This window comes from Sus scrofa, chromosome X, assembly GCF_054392235.1.
Source record: "Sus scrofa isolate SSC_HxYL_T2T_F1_AM1 chromosome X, Sscrofa_HxYL_maternal_Yorkshire_Landrace_v2.0, whole genome shotgun sequence".
NCBI lineage: Eukaryota > Metazoa > Chordata > Mammalia > Artiodactyla > Suidae > Sus > Sus scrofa.
Genome location: NC_139401.1, coordinates 135,098,454 through 135,113,166, shown reverse-complemented (window position 1 = coordinate 135,113,166; position 14,713 = coordinate 135,098,454). Strand labels below are relative to the sequence as shown.

Below are 14,713 nucleotides of genomic sequence, written 5' to 3'. Positions count from 1 at the left end.
TTGATAGATGAGGAGCCTGAGTTTAGGTCCATGAAGTGGCTGTGTTGGAGTTCACGGCCAAGGCTGTCCCTTCAAAGAGGGAAACCCACCTGCTGTGGGCATTGCAATCAGAACCAGGGGTACAGTAAGTCGGTAGCAGGAAGGAAGTGGTGGCCGGATGGTTGGAGCTCAGAATCCCCATCTCTGTTTTAATCCTCTTTACACCCCCCCCCCCCACGGCCCTGAGACACACGCATCTCTGGGTCTCTACTTCCTCCAGGTCTTGGGGGAAGAAAGTCTGTACAGCACCAGCTGTTCCCTGGTAAAGATCAGAAGACATTAAAAATGTGTCTCCTTGTGTTGAAGCTTCGTGAAAGCCATTAGAATCAGTTCCATTCTTGCTGCCAAGGCTGAATCTCCAACCAGCCGTGCCAACAGTCCCAGGATGAACTGACATGTTGTAGGGTTGAAATACAAGGGTTTTGGGTTTTTTGTGGTTTTTTTTTTTTGTCTATTTTTAGGACCACACTGGTGGTATATGGAGGTTCCCAGGCTAGAGGTTGAATCGGAGCTGTAGCCGCCAGCCTTTGCTACAGCCACAGCCACAGCAGGGGCGAGCCGCGTCTGCGACCTACACCACAGCTCTTAGCAACCAACCCACTGAGCGAGGCCAGTGATCGAACCTGTGTCCTCATGGATACTAGCCAGGTTTGTTTCCACTGAGCCACGATGGGAGCTCCCGACAGGGTGTCTTTTGACAGGCTTTTGGGGAGCAGAACATTCACAGCTGTGTGTTGATTGCAACAATCTTCCGCACGGTACCTTCCCAGTCAGCACCATCTGATGACTCTCGTTACCGCCCAAGCAATGTTTTAAAGCATTTGACTGCTAAGTCAAACCCGAGGCTCTTGGACAGCCTTGAAGAGAAAAGTTAAGTTTGTAACGCACCGACGTGTTAAGATTCTGACCTTAAAGGGAACGTTAATAGCTCAGAGAATAACTGTCTCCTCGGATGTGAATGTTGAGAAAAGCGTTCACGGTGATACAGTTCTGCCTTCACTGTTTTTTTGGCCACATGACACATGGAAGTTCCTAGGCCGGGGATTAAACCCAAGCCGCTGGAGTGACGATGCCGGATCCTTGATCCACTGCGTCACAAGAGCACTCCCTAATTTTTCCTTACAATTTGTGATGTGGGTGGGATGACAAATTACCTAATATACTCCTTAGCGTCCATCCCCCATCCTTAAAGGAGAAAGTGTCTTCCTCTTGACCTGGAATCGCTGGCTTTCTGGCCCTTTTCACCCCAGCAGGAGTTTCAAGGGACGCCTACCTCCTCTTTATCTCTGCCCACCCTTCCCAGGAGGACTCCACTCCAGGCCACGGTCACGGGATTTCCCTTAAAGGCCCTTTGCTGACTCAGAACCCCCACTGAGCCACAGTGTCCAGGTGGTTACCCCCGAGGTCTTGGCACTGACTGGGACAATGATCCATGAATGAGTCGCTGCACTTGGGACCCTCGGGCAAGTCTCCTCCCCCTCTGGGTACCCAAGTCCTCCTCTGTGTGACTGGGGTGGTGCTGAGGGAGGGCCTATCAGCCCTGGTGGTCAAGGGCTCATCTGGCTTCTGGTGGTCTGGGATGGTTCTGCCTGCAGTGGGGCTCGACTTCGGCTCCAGGTGGGCTTGTGCGCAGGGGACCATCACGGGTTAGCTTCCTGGTGCCATCCCTGGTGGGACCTCATGTTGGGGCAACCAGGGGAGAGGGAAATAAAAGGCAGAGTGCCAAGGCAGGTGCCGGGGGAGGGGGTGTTCCCAGGGGAGAAGGCGAGCTCAGAATTCCTTGACCTCATAAGGAAATAGCTTGGATCTGCATGAGGAGGGGTGGCATGGGGAGGACGGCCTCCGGGACGGGGGCCAGCATTGCAGAAGAAGGCTTGGAGAGATGCTGGGCAATCGGATCTTGCCAAAACTCCAAATTCCATGAGGCAGACTCTGAGCCGCCCAGAGCCCAAACGCCATCTCCCCCCCCCCTCCAAAAGATAAGCAGCAAGACCCTGCCGTGCCGAGGGGGGGCCTCGGCCCCTCCTACTGCCAGGCACATCTGAGCGCCCTCCTATTCCGGAGCCAGAGCAGGCGGCATCTTTGCTCCAAAACCTGGCCCCCAGCAACTTTTCTGAGGGTCTTTGTGTGTGGCCAAACGAGAGCCCTCTCTTCCTTCTCACCACTGTGTGGCTCCCTGTACTGGCCCCCCGGTGAACAAACCTCATGGAGAACCTGTCTGTGGCCCTGGGCACGCCTGCCCGGGTCGGACCGGAGCCTCCCTCTCTTCTGCTGTCATCTATGAGAACCTGGACAGCACCTCCTCGCCCCAGGCTCCTAGGTCGGTTCTGGACGGACACTTCAGTTTGCCCACACTCCCTCAGCTGGCTTTTTAAAGAACGTGATTGTCACCGCCTTTCCCGTCCCCATGGGACAGCTCTTTATTGACCAAGGCCCTCACCAACTCCCTAGTGACAGTCCAGGCCCCTAGGCAGAGCTTGGCAGCCTTCCGTGCTTTGCCCCCTGCAGTCCCCTGGCTCCCCTGTCCTGGGGGCCCCCTCGGCACTAACACGGCCACGAAGCCCAGGTGCTCAGAGCCTGCCAAGGCTTCTCGGAACCCCTGAGCAGGTCCCTCGGGGTCCAGAAGGGCGCCATCCCGACAGGACAGGCAACCCCGACTGCCCCGGGTGGGCGGCCGGCGGGTCAGGCGGGCACTCGTCGTCTCCGCACGCGTGCACGCATCGCACGGCGCCCTCTGCCAGTGCCCACTGGCACGCCCGGGCCCCTTCCAAGGCCGCAGGCTCCTGGAGTGCCGGTGGCCTCCTGGCCCAGTGCCCCATTTCCTCCCGGGTGGAGCGGGGAGGGAGGGAGGCGGTGGGGACCGGCAGGCGCAGGTGCGCAGGCCAGGGCCGCGCAGAGCGGGAAGGCGGGCTGGGGCAAGGGGTCTGCGGGGCGGCTGCGGGGTGTCCCGGGCGTGGCGCACGCGCGCGAAGCGCTGGCAGCAGCGCCCGGCCCGGCCCCGCGCTCTCCGAAGGCTCGCCTTTAAGATCGGGCTCCTTCCCGCCGCTGCGGCTGCCGCTGCCTGGGCGGCGGGCTGGGGCGCGGCCAGAGAACCCCACGCGCCGGAGCTCGGGGGAGGAGGGGGCTGCGAGGGGCTGCGGGGGACCGAGGGGAGCCCACGTGACTCAGGGAGGGCGCGCCCCGCCCAGCGCGCGGCCCCGCCCCTCTCCCAGGTCCTGGCCGGTTTCTGCCGGTTCCACTGGCACAGGCCCCGCCCCACTCCACTTCCGACGGGAACAGCCCAGCGGGTGACGTCTCGGCTCGCCGGCCCCGCCCCGCTCCTACGTCCGGGCGGGTCTAAGCTCCGTCCCTTCGCGCGCAGGCCCAGCCCCCTCGCGGGTCTAATCCAAAGGCGCTAGCGTGTGACGTCTCTGGGCTCGCTGACCCCGCCCCGCTCCGGGACGCGCGGCCCCGCCCGCTCCCACGGTCCCACCGGTCTGCGGCGCTCCGGCGCAGGCGCACGCGACGCCCGTCTTTAGCCTCCAGCCAATCCCGCCCTTCGTGACGTCTGGGTTCGGCAGCCCCGCCCCGCCCCGCCCCGCCCGTTCCCAGGGCCCGAGCGGTCGGCGCCGGCGGCTCCTCTCGGCCTAGTCCCGCCCCGCGCAGCGCGCGCAGCCCGCAGAGACCGCGGCTGTTACGCGAGCGTGACGTGGCTGTGACGCGGGCGCGGCCGCTCCCGAGGCGCTCGCGCTGCCCCCGCCGCGCTCCGAGGTAGTCGTAGCTCGGCCCGTGTCGACAGGCCCGGGCCACCCCCAGGCCTCCGCCGCCCGCTGCCCGCCATGGACGACTACGCGGTCCTGTCGGACGCCGAGCTGGCTGCCGTGCTGCGCCAGTACAACATCCCGCACGGGCCTGTCGTGGGTACGCGGCGCCAGGGGGACCCCCTTCCTGCGCTTCGCCCCGCGCCCCCTTCCGCACCCCGTCCCGCGCTGCCCCCGGCTCCCCGCCCGCGCCCCTGACCGCCCCGTGCCCTATGTCTGGCCAGGTTCCACTCGCAAGCTCTACGAAAAGAAAATCTTCGAGTATGAGACCCAGAGGCGGAGGCTCTCGCCCCCGAACTCCTCCGCATCCTCTTTCTCCTATCGGTTCTCGGGTGAGGCCCCCGCCCCAGGGCTCCACCTGGCCGCCCTCGGGAACAGCATTTGGACGCCTGGGCGACGGGGAGGAAGTGGGCACGAGGGTGTGACGGGTGGGGAGGGGCCCAACGGGAAGGGGAGGGGAGCCTGGGGGCAAATGGTCCTGGCCCTTCCTCCGTTCAGACTTAGATTCTGCATCCGTGGACTCGGATATGTATGATCTGCCCAAGAAAGAGGACGCCTTACTTTACCAGAGCAAGGGTAAGGCAGGGGTGGGTGGGCACCCGGACCCCTTCGTTCCTGTGGCAGGGAGAACCTGAGAGCTCAGCCCCCACCGTCCTGCAGTGGCTCTGGAGGGCAGAGACCATGTCACAGCCCCCCCCCATGGGATTCACGTTAGGGCCATCCGGCCAGGTGGGGGACATCGTTGCCCCCTCTGCTACCGCTGCCCCCCCTTCCCAAGGCTATAATGACGACTACTATGAGGAGAGTTACTTGACCACCAGGACTTACGGGGAGCCTGAGTCTGTGGGCACATCCAAGGGCTTCCGCCAGCCCTCGGCTTCGCTCTCGGATGCTGACACCTTCCACCACCAGGTGAGCTGGCTTTCCGGCACCCTGGACTTGGGTATGAGGGGGTCGTGGCTGGGTTTGGATAAATCGAGGGGGCCACTGGGTGCAAATGCTTGCTCCCCGGCCTCCAGGGAGAAGTGGGGTCAGCAGACACCTGCTTGGTCAGGGTTTTCCTTTGGGGGTCTGTCAGCCCTGCACTCGGGTCCGGGGTGTAGATTTGCGCTCTTTCGGAGAATCCTGCAGCAGAAAGTGGGGTGCAGGCAGCCAGGACAGTCACTGACTGAGCGAGGGACAAGGCCCCGAAGATGCAAGGCCAGGAACCAAGAAGGCCGCAGGCCTCGCAGCCGTGTTCAGAGCGGGCTGGGCGAGGAAGCTGGGACTGAGGGGTGTGACGGCCACGCTCAGCCTGCCAGCCAGCCTCCTGACCCCGCTTCACTCGTGCAGGTCCGTGACGACAGTCTCTTCTCTTCTGAGGAGGACGGCAAGGATAGGTGAGTCGCAGGGAGGGCCAGAGACAGGGCTGATTCTGGGCTCAGGCCCTCCCGGCCTACCTGCTCCCCTCTTTGCCTCAGGGAACGCCCCGTGTACGGCCGGGACAGTGCCTACCAGAGCATCGCACACTATCGCCCCGTTTCCAACGTCTCCAGGAGCTCCCTGGGCCTGTCCTACTACCCCACATCCTCCTCCGCCTCCTCCGCCTCCTCATCTTCATCTCCCCCTACTTCGTGGCTCACCCGCCGTGCCATCCGGCCGGAAAAGCAGGCCCCCGGGGCCGGTCTGGGCCGGGATCGCCAGGTCCCGCTCTGGGGCCAGATGCTCCTGTTTCTGGTGTTTGCCGCCTTCCTGCTCTTTGTCTACTACTCCATGCAGGCTGAGGATGGCAGCCCTTTCTGGGCGGAGCCCTGAGGTCCGCCGCCTGCCTTAGCAGTGTTTGCGGGGGGTGGGGGGTGGGGGGCTTTTCTGTGTTCTAGCTTTTGGGGGTACTGAGATGGGGGCAGCGTTTGCTTCCCCTGCCTTGTCCTGCCGGGGAGGCCACAGACCCAGGCCCTGTACAGCGTGCTGGGCCTGGGTGGGCCTTCCTCTGGAGCCTCCTGGCCCCGCTTGCCTCTGACCCTTAGGGCCTAGGAGGGCGAAACCCTTCTCCTGGAGAGGAGAACATGGTTGTCGTTGCATGCCTCCTGTTCATTGTCACCTTGTGGAGGGGGGTTATCAAAGGCCACCCTGACTTTGTTTCCGTGGACACACAATAAAAAGACCGTTTATTTTTAACACAGGCTCTTCTCTTTAATGTGGGAGTGTCTCTGGTCCTTGGGTCTCCAGAGTCACCACCTGGCTTTGTCGGTTCTTCCTTCTTACCTTGGGCTTGGTGTAGGGAGCACGTGCTCCCCCGGGTGCATTGTACTTTGCTTTTGGGGTTCACTTCCCGAGTCATTACCCAAAGCTCCCATGACTATGAACGTAATTACGGCACATGGAGAGCCCACTCGGAAATGCAGGTGAGGCTGGTGTTGGTTATAGGTCTGTTAACTGGGCGAAGCAGGCACCAGCCTGGGTGTCCAAGGGCAGGGGATGAAGTGGGAACGAGGCACCTGCTGGGTGGGCCGTTTCTGCTGGAAGCTGATTTTTTTTTTTTTTTTTTGTCTTTTTAGGGCTGCACCTGTGGCACATGGAGGTTCCCAGGCCAGGGGTCGAATCGGAGTGGCAGCTGCCGGCCTACACCACAGCCACAGCAACGTGGGATCGGAGCCGCACCTGTAACCTACACCACAGCTCACAGCAATGTCTGATCCTTAACCCAGTGGGTGAGGCCGGGGATCGAATCCGCATCCTCATGGTTCTTTGTTGGATTCATTAACCACTGAGCCGTGACGGGAACTCCTGGAAGCTGATTAATGCCACAGGGGAAGGCTCCCAGTAGTTGGGAGTGCCCTGTCACCTTTGGGTAAAACAGTTCTTCGCCTGGCTATGATCTCGCCTATTACTGGGATTTCTGCTGTGGGAAAGTTTCCATAGGATTTTAAACATGGGGTGCTAAGAAAACCTAGGGTAGGATACCACGTGCGGCTGTGCCTCCTGGCGCCACACTGCCAGTAGGGGCAGTAAAGCATGGAGAGGCCGGCCTGCATGCCAGTGGGAAGCAGAAGCACCCGCAGGGCTGTAGCCTGTTGGGTGGGGCCCTGGACTCAGTCCCTCTCACTGACGGGCTCCTTGCTACAGGGCTTGGCCAGGCCTGGCCTCTCACCTGCATGTACCCTGGGGGCTCTTGAGCCTTTGGGGGCTCTTGAATGTGGACACATGGTGAGCCATCCTACTCAGAGCTCCTAGACGTTTCTTTCTGCTGCAGCCAAGGCTGTCTCCACCTCCCTGCCTTTGTGTGTGTGTGTGTATTTTCCTAAAAAACAAGCTTTTTTTTTGTCGAATTTAAACATAGAGATATACAGGAGTTCCCATTGTGGCTCAGCGGGTAACCGGACATACTGTCTGTGAGGATGTGGGGTTCAATCCCTGGTCTCGCTTAGAGGGTTAAGGATCTGGCATTGCTGCAAGGTGCGGCGTAGCTTGTGGATGTGGCTTGGATTCCACCTGCTGTGTGGTGTAGGCCAGCAGCTGCAGCTCCAATCTGACCCCTAGCCTGGGAACTTCCATATGCTGCAGATGTGGCCCTAAAAAGAAAACAAAAGAAAATGTAAGACATACAGATACACAGAAAATGGAGTTCCTGCTGTGGTGCAGGGCGTTAAGGATCTGATATTGTCTCTGTGAGGGCTCCAGTCGCTGTGGAGGTGCAGGTTCAGTCCCTGGCCAAAGAGCACCAGCACTTTAAGCCACTGCGCTGGCTGTAGGTTGCAGCTGTGACTCGGATTCGATCCCTGGCCCAGGAAATTCCATATGCCATGGGTGCAGCAAAAACAAAACAAAACAAAACAAAAAAACCGGAAAGAACAAGAGAAATTAATTGCTTCTAATTTTCTCACAGCCTGGCCTCCCTTGTTTGGTGCAAGCCACTCCCACCCGGCTGCCCCAGGCCGCCAGCTTCTGCCTCTTGCTTTTCCAATGCCAGAGCTGAGACTTGGATGCTTCGTGGTGGGTGCGGGCACGGGTGGGCAATGTTGCTTTCCCACTGGTGCCAGCAGGGCCTGACGTCCCGACCATGAGCCTGAGGTAGCGCAGGCAGGACACGTAGTTCGGTCGCCGTCGCATCAGAGCTCCAGAGGGCACCGTGAGACATCCTGTTTCAGCAGCCGGTCCCCCAATCGGGTATGCGTTCGGAGGAGGGCAGAGCCTGTGAGGGCAGCTGCCCCGCAGGGGTCACGACCTGGGACGGCTCTTCAGCTGGAGCCCCACAGGGTCTGGGCAGAGCGGCGGTGGAGCCTCGGGAGATGGCAGGGGCAACATGCAGTCGCTGGAGTCGCCGGGTGGAGAGAAGGGAGAGCCTGCGAGGAAGCGGGGAGGGAACGGCCCTCGCCGGCCTCACGTCCTCCACCTGGCGCAGGAAAGAGGGTGAAGCGAGGCGCACTTGGCCACTGCCCTGGCGTCTGAGGAAAGACTCCCCACCCACGTGACGTGGTCTCCCCGTGTTCATTCCCGGCTCGAGAGCCTCCACGTCCGTCCGTCCCTGTGCACCCGACGGAGGACGGAGGGAGGGCTGTTTCAGGCCTCCTGCCCCAGGACCCCCCTTCAGACGTGGCCCCACTCCCCGGGCACCCATGCAGCTGCTAGTTCTCTGGGCGACCAACCCAAAGGCTTTTGAGGGCCCCGTGAGCCCCCAAGGGACCCCAGGCTTCCAGGGCTCTGAGGCGCCCCACCCGCTGGAAGCCGAGGGCTCCGAGTTCCCTTGCACGGCACCTGAGGGGTCCAGGACTTCCACTCCCAGGGCTCAGGCCATCTGTCCTTTCCCCACCAAGGGCTCCAGTGGTGCTGGGAACCCATCAGGGAGCAGCAGCTGCCCAAGGCTCAGGGGACAGTGACTTTTCTGCCATAGGGTGCCACCAGAGTAGGGGGGGTGGCCCTGTCGGGGAGGGAGGAGCCCAGGCGGCCCTGGAGGAGCCGATGCGGCTGGGGGTGTGGGCGCCGCCAGGGGGGCCGAGCAGCACACCCAACCTAGGACAGAGAGAGGTGCCCGGGGCTGGGGCAGGGGTGGGGCCTGCAGCTCTGGATCCCTTGAGCTCCGCCCCTTCGAGTCGAGGGGAAGCAGCAGACAGCACCTGGCAGGCCTCCCGCCGCCGCCCATACTTGCAGCCCCAAACTGCCGGGGCCAGCAGCTTGAAAGGGGGGCAACCGGCTGGCCCAGGACTGAAGAGGCATTTCCCCCAAGAGGTCAGCATAAGGGGGGCGAGCCTGCGGATCCAAAAGATGAGCCACCACAGGCCTCCAGGGCCTAAAGAACAGGAACCTGCCACTTACTGCAGCCGGGCTGGTGCTGCCCTGGGCTCAGGGTAGCCAGTCCCAGGGGACCCCACGCCCCACGCCCCCAAGGGCAAGCAGGACTCACCTGAAAAAAGCCAGGACCCGCCCCCTGGCCCACCACTTCTCAGCCTGGGCCTGCTGGCTGGGAGGGGAGGGAGGCAGGCACAGTCTGGTCTGGAGGCTTCTAGAAGCTGCTCACCTGGAGCGGAGGCAGAGCCAGGCCAAGTGGAGTCTAGCGCCAGAGGGGGGACAGAGGCCCCCAGGCACCACCTCGTCCCCTCAGCACAGCAGGCACCCCTCCGGCCCGAATCACCCAGAGGCTGCTGCCCCCTCCCCGGGCCAGTGCCCCAGGAGGAAACAGCCCCGCCTCCCATCCTTTCCAAACCCTGCCTGGCCAGGGGGCCCCAGGGGAGAGGGGCCTCGGAGCCCAGCCCAGCTAACCAAGAGTCCCCGTCCCCGCCCCAGAGGCCACAGCACCCCCAAGCAGCCACGAGGCACGTGGCTCAGCAAGGGGAAAAGAGGCCAGCCTGGGGGGCGGGGAGGGACAGGGCCCCCAGGACAGAGCAGGCCTGAGCCTGAGGTCCACCCACACAATGGGCAGGAGGGAGGGAGCCTAGGATGCCAGGCACCCGGCTGGGGGCAAAGGGCCTGGGACCCGCGCCCTTGCCCCGAGGCAATCCCCCAGAGGACGCCCCGCCACCAGCCGCCAGGAGGAGTCCGGGAGGTGCGCCCCGGCCCTGGCCCTCAGCCGGGCTCCCACGCAGGGCCACCCACCCAGAGCCCTGCTCACCAACGGGTGCCAGGCGCAGAGGAGAGGGGCCTGGCACACGCGCCCTCCCCAGGGGGCCCCAACAGCCCCTACTCAGTGTGTGGAGGGGATGGCTGGTGGCCCCAGGAGGCAGCAGCCCCCATCCTGCAGGTCCCCTCTGGTCTAGTGGGGGCGCGGGGCAGGGGGAGGGCGGAGCCCCCAGACTGACGGCCAGCCCCCCCCCCCCACCGCTCTGGCCACGCCTCGGCCCCTGACCCTCCGCTGACACCTGGGCCAGCAGGCCCAGTGACCGGGGCGGGGGCGAGGACCTTGGGTGTGTGGCTCATCCCACTCCAGGGCCTGGCTGCTGACAGGTTCCCCCAGAGGGCAGGCGGGGGCGGGGGGGGGGCAGCGCCAAAGGAGGGAGCATAGCGCACCCATGTGCAGAGAGGGGGTACCCACCCTCGGGCAGGGGAACTGCCCCAGCCCCCTCAGGGAAGGACAGGAGCGGGGCAGGACTGAGTCACTGGGCGGCGGGGGGGGGGACCTCGGAGGCCAGTGAGCATCCTGGGGCCCAGGCCAGGGTGCGGGCGGAGGTGGCACTGGCAGCGCGTGGGCTGCTGGGATAAGAAAGAGCTCCCTGGGAGTTCCCACTGTAGCTCAGCGGGGTAAGGACCCAACATAGTCTCCAGGAGCACGTGGGTTCGATCCGTGGCCTCGCTCAGTGGGTTAAGGACCCGGCCTGGCTGCGGCTCCAGGTGCCAACCAGCCCCGGGATCGTCCATGTGCCACCAGGGCTGCCAGCTCCTCCGCAAGGGCAGAGGGCAGGGGGCACACACCTCGGGCCGTGGGGGCCAGGCAGGGGCTCGGTCACATGTTCTTTCTCTGGCTTTTCGTGTGTCCTGTCCGCGACCATCTAAGGGTGACACGCCCTGCCTGTCTTGGTCCCGGGGGCTGGAACCTGCCACCCCCACGCAGACGGAGGACAGGGTCCCGCTCCCGAGGGGCCTGCGCGGACCAGGAGCCCCTCCCGCGCCAGGTTCAGGAGCAAGGATGCTCCCTGGAGCCTTCTCATTGGCCGGGCCCTCCTGCACTGCTCCCGGCTTGGGCCTGTGTGACCCATCAAGATCCAGCCGAGGGGAGGGAGGGTCACTTGGAGGTGAAGTCATCAGACCGGCACCGTGCCTTGGCCCCGGGGGCGGCTCTGTCTCGCCCAGATCGCTGGCTCTGGGGGAGCCCGGCCCCCAGCGGCCCGGTGGGGAGGCCCCGGCCCCGCCACAGCCCCGCCAGCGATCCTGGAAGCAGAGCCTCCCCTCCCCCAAGCCCCTGCCCCAGGCCGACCAGACTGGCCCCGACTGATGCCTCGACGGCAGCCTGTGACACACCTCCAGCCAGGAGCCCCAGCCAAGCCCTCCAGGACCCTGGCCCTCAGACACCTGCGAGACCTCGAGCGCCGGCCGCGCTGCGCGGCTCCTGGGGGTAGACGTGTGATGCAGCAACGGGTAACGAACGCTCGGTGACTTTCGAAGGAGGCGGCGCCCCGCTAAGTCAGTGGCAGGCCAACAAGCCCCGGAGAAACCCCAGAAGCCCTTCGGAAAAGCCTGCAAAGTCCGATGACACAAACCCTGGAATCGTGTGACCAAGCACAAACCCCACACCACAGAGAGACGAGTGACAAAGCGGGGAAAAAATAGTAGCGAGATGTGACTCAGGGCTCCTATCACGACGTACAGCCAGCTTGAACCCGCCGTCAGGGAAATGCCCGATGATGATGACGGGGCGCCGGGGGTGCGGGGGAAGAGGGGAATGCAGAAAACGGGGGCCCAGGGCCACCCCGCCGTCCGACCCCACAGCCAGGACTCGCTCGGCTGCTGGGGTCCCCGAGCTGCGCACCCCGGGCTCGAATGCCGGCTGGAGACGCGCGGCGCTTCCTCTGCCGCCCCCACCGCACAGCGGGCCGGCCCAGAGCCGGACAAAGACCAGCCGCTGCCAGGACCGGCCGGCCCGGGGGGTGGGCGGTGGGCGGTGCTGCTGGGCATCGAGCAGGTCCGGGCAGCATCGCCCGGGGGCTGGGAGACCCTCCTGGTGAGGAAGGAGCGTCCGGCAGGAAAGGCCGCGGCTTCCCACCCGCCGGAGAGGGCTGGCCGCACCCACAGACCAGACGACCGCCAGCGCCTCGTTTCCGGGCACACGCCCCCCCCCCGCCGCCGCCCCGATCTCGTCGCCACACGCCCCCAAACCCGCACTCTGGGTCTCAGGGCGCATGTTCCCTCCCGTCCCCGAGCCCGGCTGGGCAGTCGGCTCTTCTGCCTGGGCCTCGGCAGGGAGAGCTTCCAGGCCCCAGGCCCAACTCTCCTCTCCGCCCCCGCCTCCCAGCGTCCAGATGTTATCAGCCCAGCGCCTGCACAGACCTGACGCCTCATCCTGCCCGGGCGGGCGGTGGGCGGCCAGGCACCTTCCAGGGCCCCCGGGGCAGGGAGGGGTGGCGATGACAGCCGCGCTGCTCTCGCGAGAGGCGCCCCCCCCCCCGCCATTTCCCAAGGCCCTGGGGACCCCGCAAAGGAGCCGGTCCGGGGTAGGGCAGGGGGCACACACCTAGGAGCCACCACCTCCAGAGCAGTGCTTCGCACGGGGGGGTGGGGGGGGTCCCCGGACCAGCGGCGGTGGCACGGGCATCACCCAGGAGCTTGCTGGAGTCCCCACCTCTCAGGCCCCACCCTAGAGCTGCAGGATCAGAGGCTCTGGGGTGGGGCCCGGCGGCCACCTGGCTTGGAACGAGCCCTCCAGGTGTTCCCACGCACCTTCCAGCGTGACAACCGCTGGGAGGGGGCGCTCCGCAGCTCGCCCGCTTCTAGAGACACCGGAGCTTTCTCTGCGGGCTCACCTTGACCTCTCCGGGTGAGAGGCAGGCGGGCAGGCAGGCAGGCACTGATGGCTGCTGCAACCCGAGGTTGTCCGGGAGAACCGGCGTGCTGGGGCAGGATTCCCGCCCAGCAGGCCACACCTGTCAAGCGACACGGGGAACACTTTGTGACTTCCCGCTGTCCCCGCCTCCGGAAGCATGGGCCCTGGCGGACACCCCTGACAGACGCCAGGCACTGGCCCCAGCTCTGCCCACCTGTCCCTGGATACTACCCGTCTGTGCCTGTTTGCGGGGCGGGGGGCGGGGGAGCGGCGGAGGGGGGGATCCAGGCTTCACCGAGAACCCTCCCAGGCACACCCAGGGGCGCTGGAACACAGCGGGCCGGGAAAGGGGTGGGAGTGGGGGTGGGGGGAGGGCGCCCCATTCGGGGCCCTGGGAGCGGAGGCGGGGGGCGGGGGCGAGCTCTCCGGAGCACAGAGCCAGGCTGCCCTCAGAGGCCAGGGCTGGGCGGGGCCGGGGGCGCAGTGACCCTGCCCTCTGCCGTCCTGGCGGGACGGCGGCCGCCTCCTCCCCCTCTCACCGGGCCCCTGGGGGCCCCCAATACACGGCCTCTGGCCATCGCGAGGGCCAGACACCCTCCGAACCCAGAGGGGAGTCCCTCTGGGAGCTGCGGGAGGGGCGCCGGCGGAGCCCCCAAGCCCTCCCAGGGCTTGGCCTCTTTGGACGCTTCCCGTCGGCCTCTCCCCGGAGGAAGGCAAAGACCCCCGGGGTCCGGCGGAAAAGGCAGCCTGGTCGCGCCCGGGACCTACAGGGGCGGGGTCGGGGAAGCGAGGGCGGTGACCAAGGGGCGGGGCCCCGCCTTCCGACCCGCCCCTTCCGGCCGGCTCCGCCAATGACCAAGCTCGACTCGGGACGCGCCCGGCCCCCTGGCGGCCGAGGAGGCCCGGCCCCTGTGGTGTGACGGGCACCCTTTCTGCCCAATGCGAACAAGGCGGGCCGCCTGCCCCCGCGCCCCTCTGGGCTGGGCTCCCGGGCCCTTTTTTCTCACCGGCGGGCGGCCCGGCGGGCTGCGGGTCGCCGGACGTCCTGCCCGGCCTCTCCGTGCCGAGCCGCGCGAGCGGTCCGGCGTGGGCACGCTCAGCCCTGCTGGTGTGCTTCCGGTGTGTACTTGTATTGTGAAGTAATGAAGCGCACAGGAAGTTACACGGAGACGCCCGAGAGGCCGGAGCCCCTCGCGCGTGGGTCGGTGGTCCGCGCTTCCTCTGTACTGCTGCGTCAGCCTGTCGCACAGCCAGTGCGATCGCTTCCCAGGCGATGCCGTGGGTGCCTCGCGAGCGCTGCTCGGGGTTTTGTCCCCGGTTGCGTGTCCGAATGTGTGTGTGTGTGTGTGTGTGTGTGTGTGTGCACGCGCGTAGCTCCGGGCAGTTTCGTCACGCGTGTGGGTTCAGGTGGCCCCCACTGCGATCGAGGTCCAGCCTGTCCCCTCCTGAGGGTCCTTCCTGTTGACCTGTCATAGCCACGGCCTCCCCCCTCCTCCTCCCCCCCCCTCGATCCCTGGCAACCAGAACTCCAGTCTCAGTTACTGCGGCACATAAATGGAACCCGGCAGGATGCCACCTGGAGGGGGCGCGTGCTCCCTCACGCACTGCCCTCGAGAGCCATCCATCCAGATGGTTGCGTGGGTCAGTGGTCAGCGCTTCCTCTGTACTGCTGCCCGGAGGCCTGGGTCCACACCAAGCACTCACTCACCCACCCCCCGAAGGTCATGCCGCTTGTTCCCACGTTTAGGCTTCCGCAAATAAATCTGCTCTGCTCGCGGGCCTACACGGTTTCCGCTTCCGCTTCCTTGGCATAAAGGCCCCACGGTGCAATTGCTGGGCGCTCCCGGAGGTGGACGCTTAGCCCTCAGAGAGACTGGCAGATTGCCTTCCGACTTGCCAACATAGGTATTCACACAGTTGTATTTCT

The 14,713-nt window shown here is 64.9% G+C and overlaps 3 protein-coding genes across 3 annotated transcripts; 1 reads left to right on the top strand and 2 right to left on the bottom strand.

Annotated features, from left to right (window-relative positions):
• The first annotated feature begins 3,756 nt into the window (after positions 1-3,756).
• EMD (emerin) lies at positions 3,757-5,996 on the top strand. The gene is made up of 6 exons (XM_021080758.2): positions 3,757-3,939; positions 4,064-4,171; positions 4,338-4,415; positions 4,618-4,751; positions 5,172-5,218; positions 5,300-5,996. Exons 1-6 carry the CDS (start codon positions 3,858-3,860, stop codon positions 5,631-5,633), a joined length of 783 nt encoding a protein of 260 aa, XP_020936417.1. The 5' UTR covers positions 3,757-3,857; the 3' UTR covers positions 5,634-5,996.
• A 1,679-nt stretch (positions 5,997-7,675) lies between these two features.
• LOC146394834 (uncharacterized) lies at positions 7,676-12,475 on the bottom strand. Its single transcript, XM_085007555.1, has 2 exons — positions 11,776-12,475; positions 7,676-11,483 (listed from the first exon to the last, which is right to left on the bottom strand). Exons 1-2 carry the CDS (start codon positions 12,145-12,147, stop codon positions 10,374-10,376), a joined length of 1,482 nt encoding a protein of 493 aa, XP_084863681.1. The 5' UTR covers positions 12,148-12,475; the 3' UTR covers positions 7,676-10,373.
• Positions 7,911-14,512, bottom strand: LOC110257704 (uncharacterized). Its single transcript, XM_085006995.1, has 5 exons — positions 14,495-14,512; positions 13,082-14,160; positions 12,767-13,005; positions 9,220-9,333; positions 7,911-8,211 (listed from the first exon to the last, which is right to left on the bottom strand). The coding sequence occupies exons 1-5, from the start codon at positions 14,510-14,512 to the stop codon at positions 8,057-8,059; spliced, it is 1,605 nt and encodes a 534-aa protein (XP_084863121.1). The 3' UTR covers positions 7,911-8,056.
• Positions 14,513-14,713: the final 201 nt, after the last annotated feature.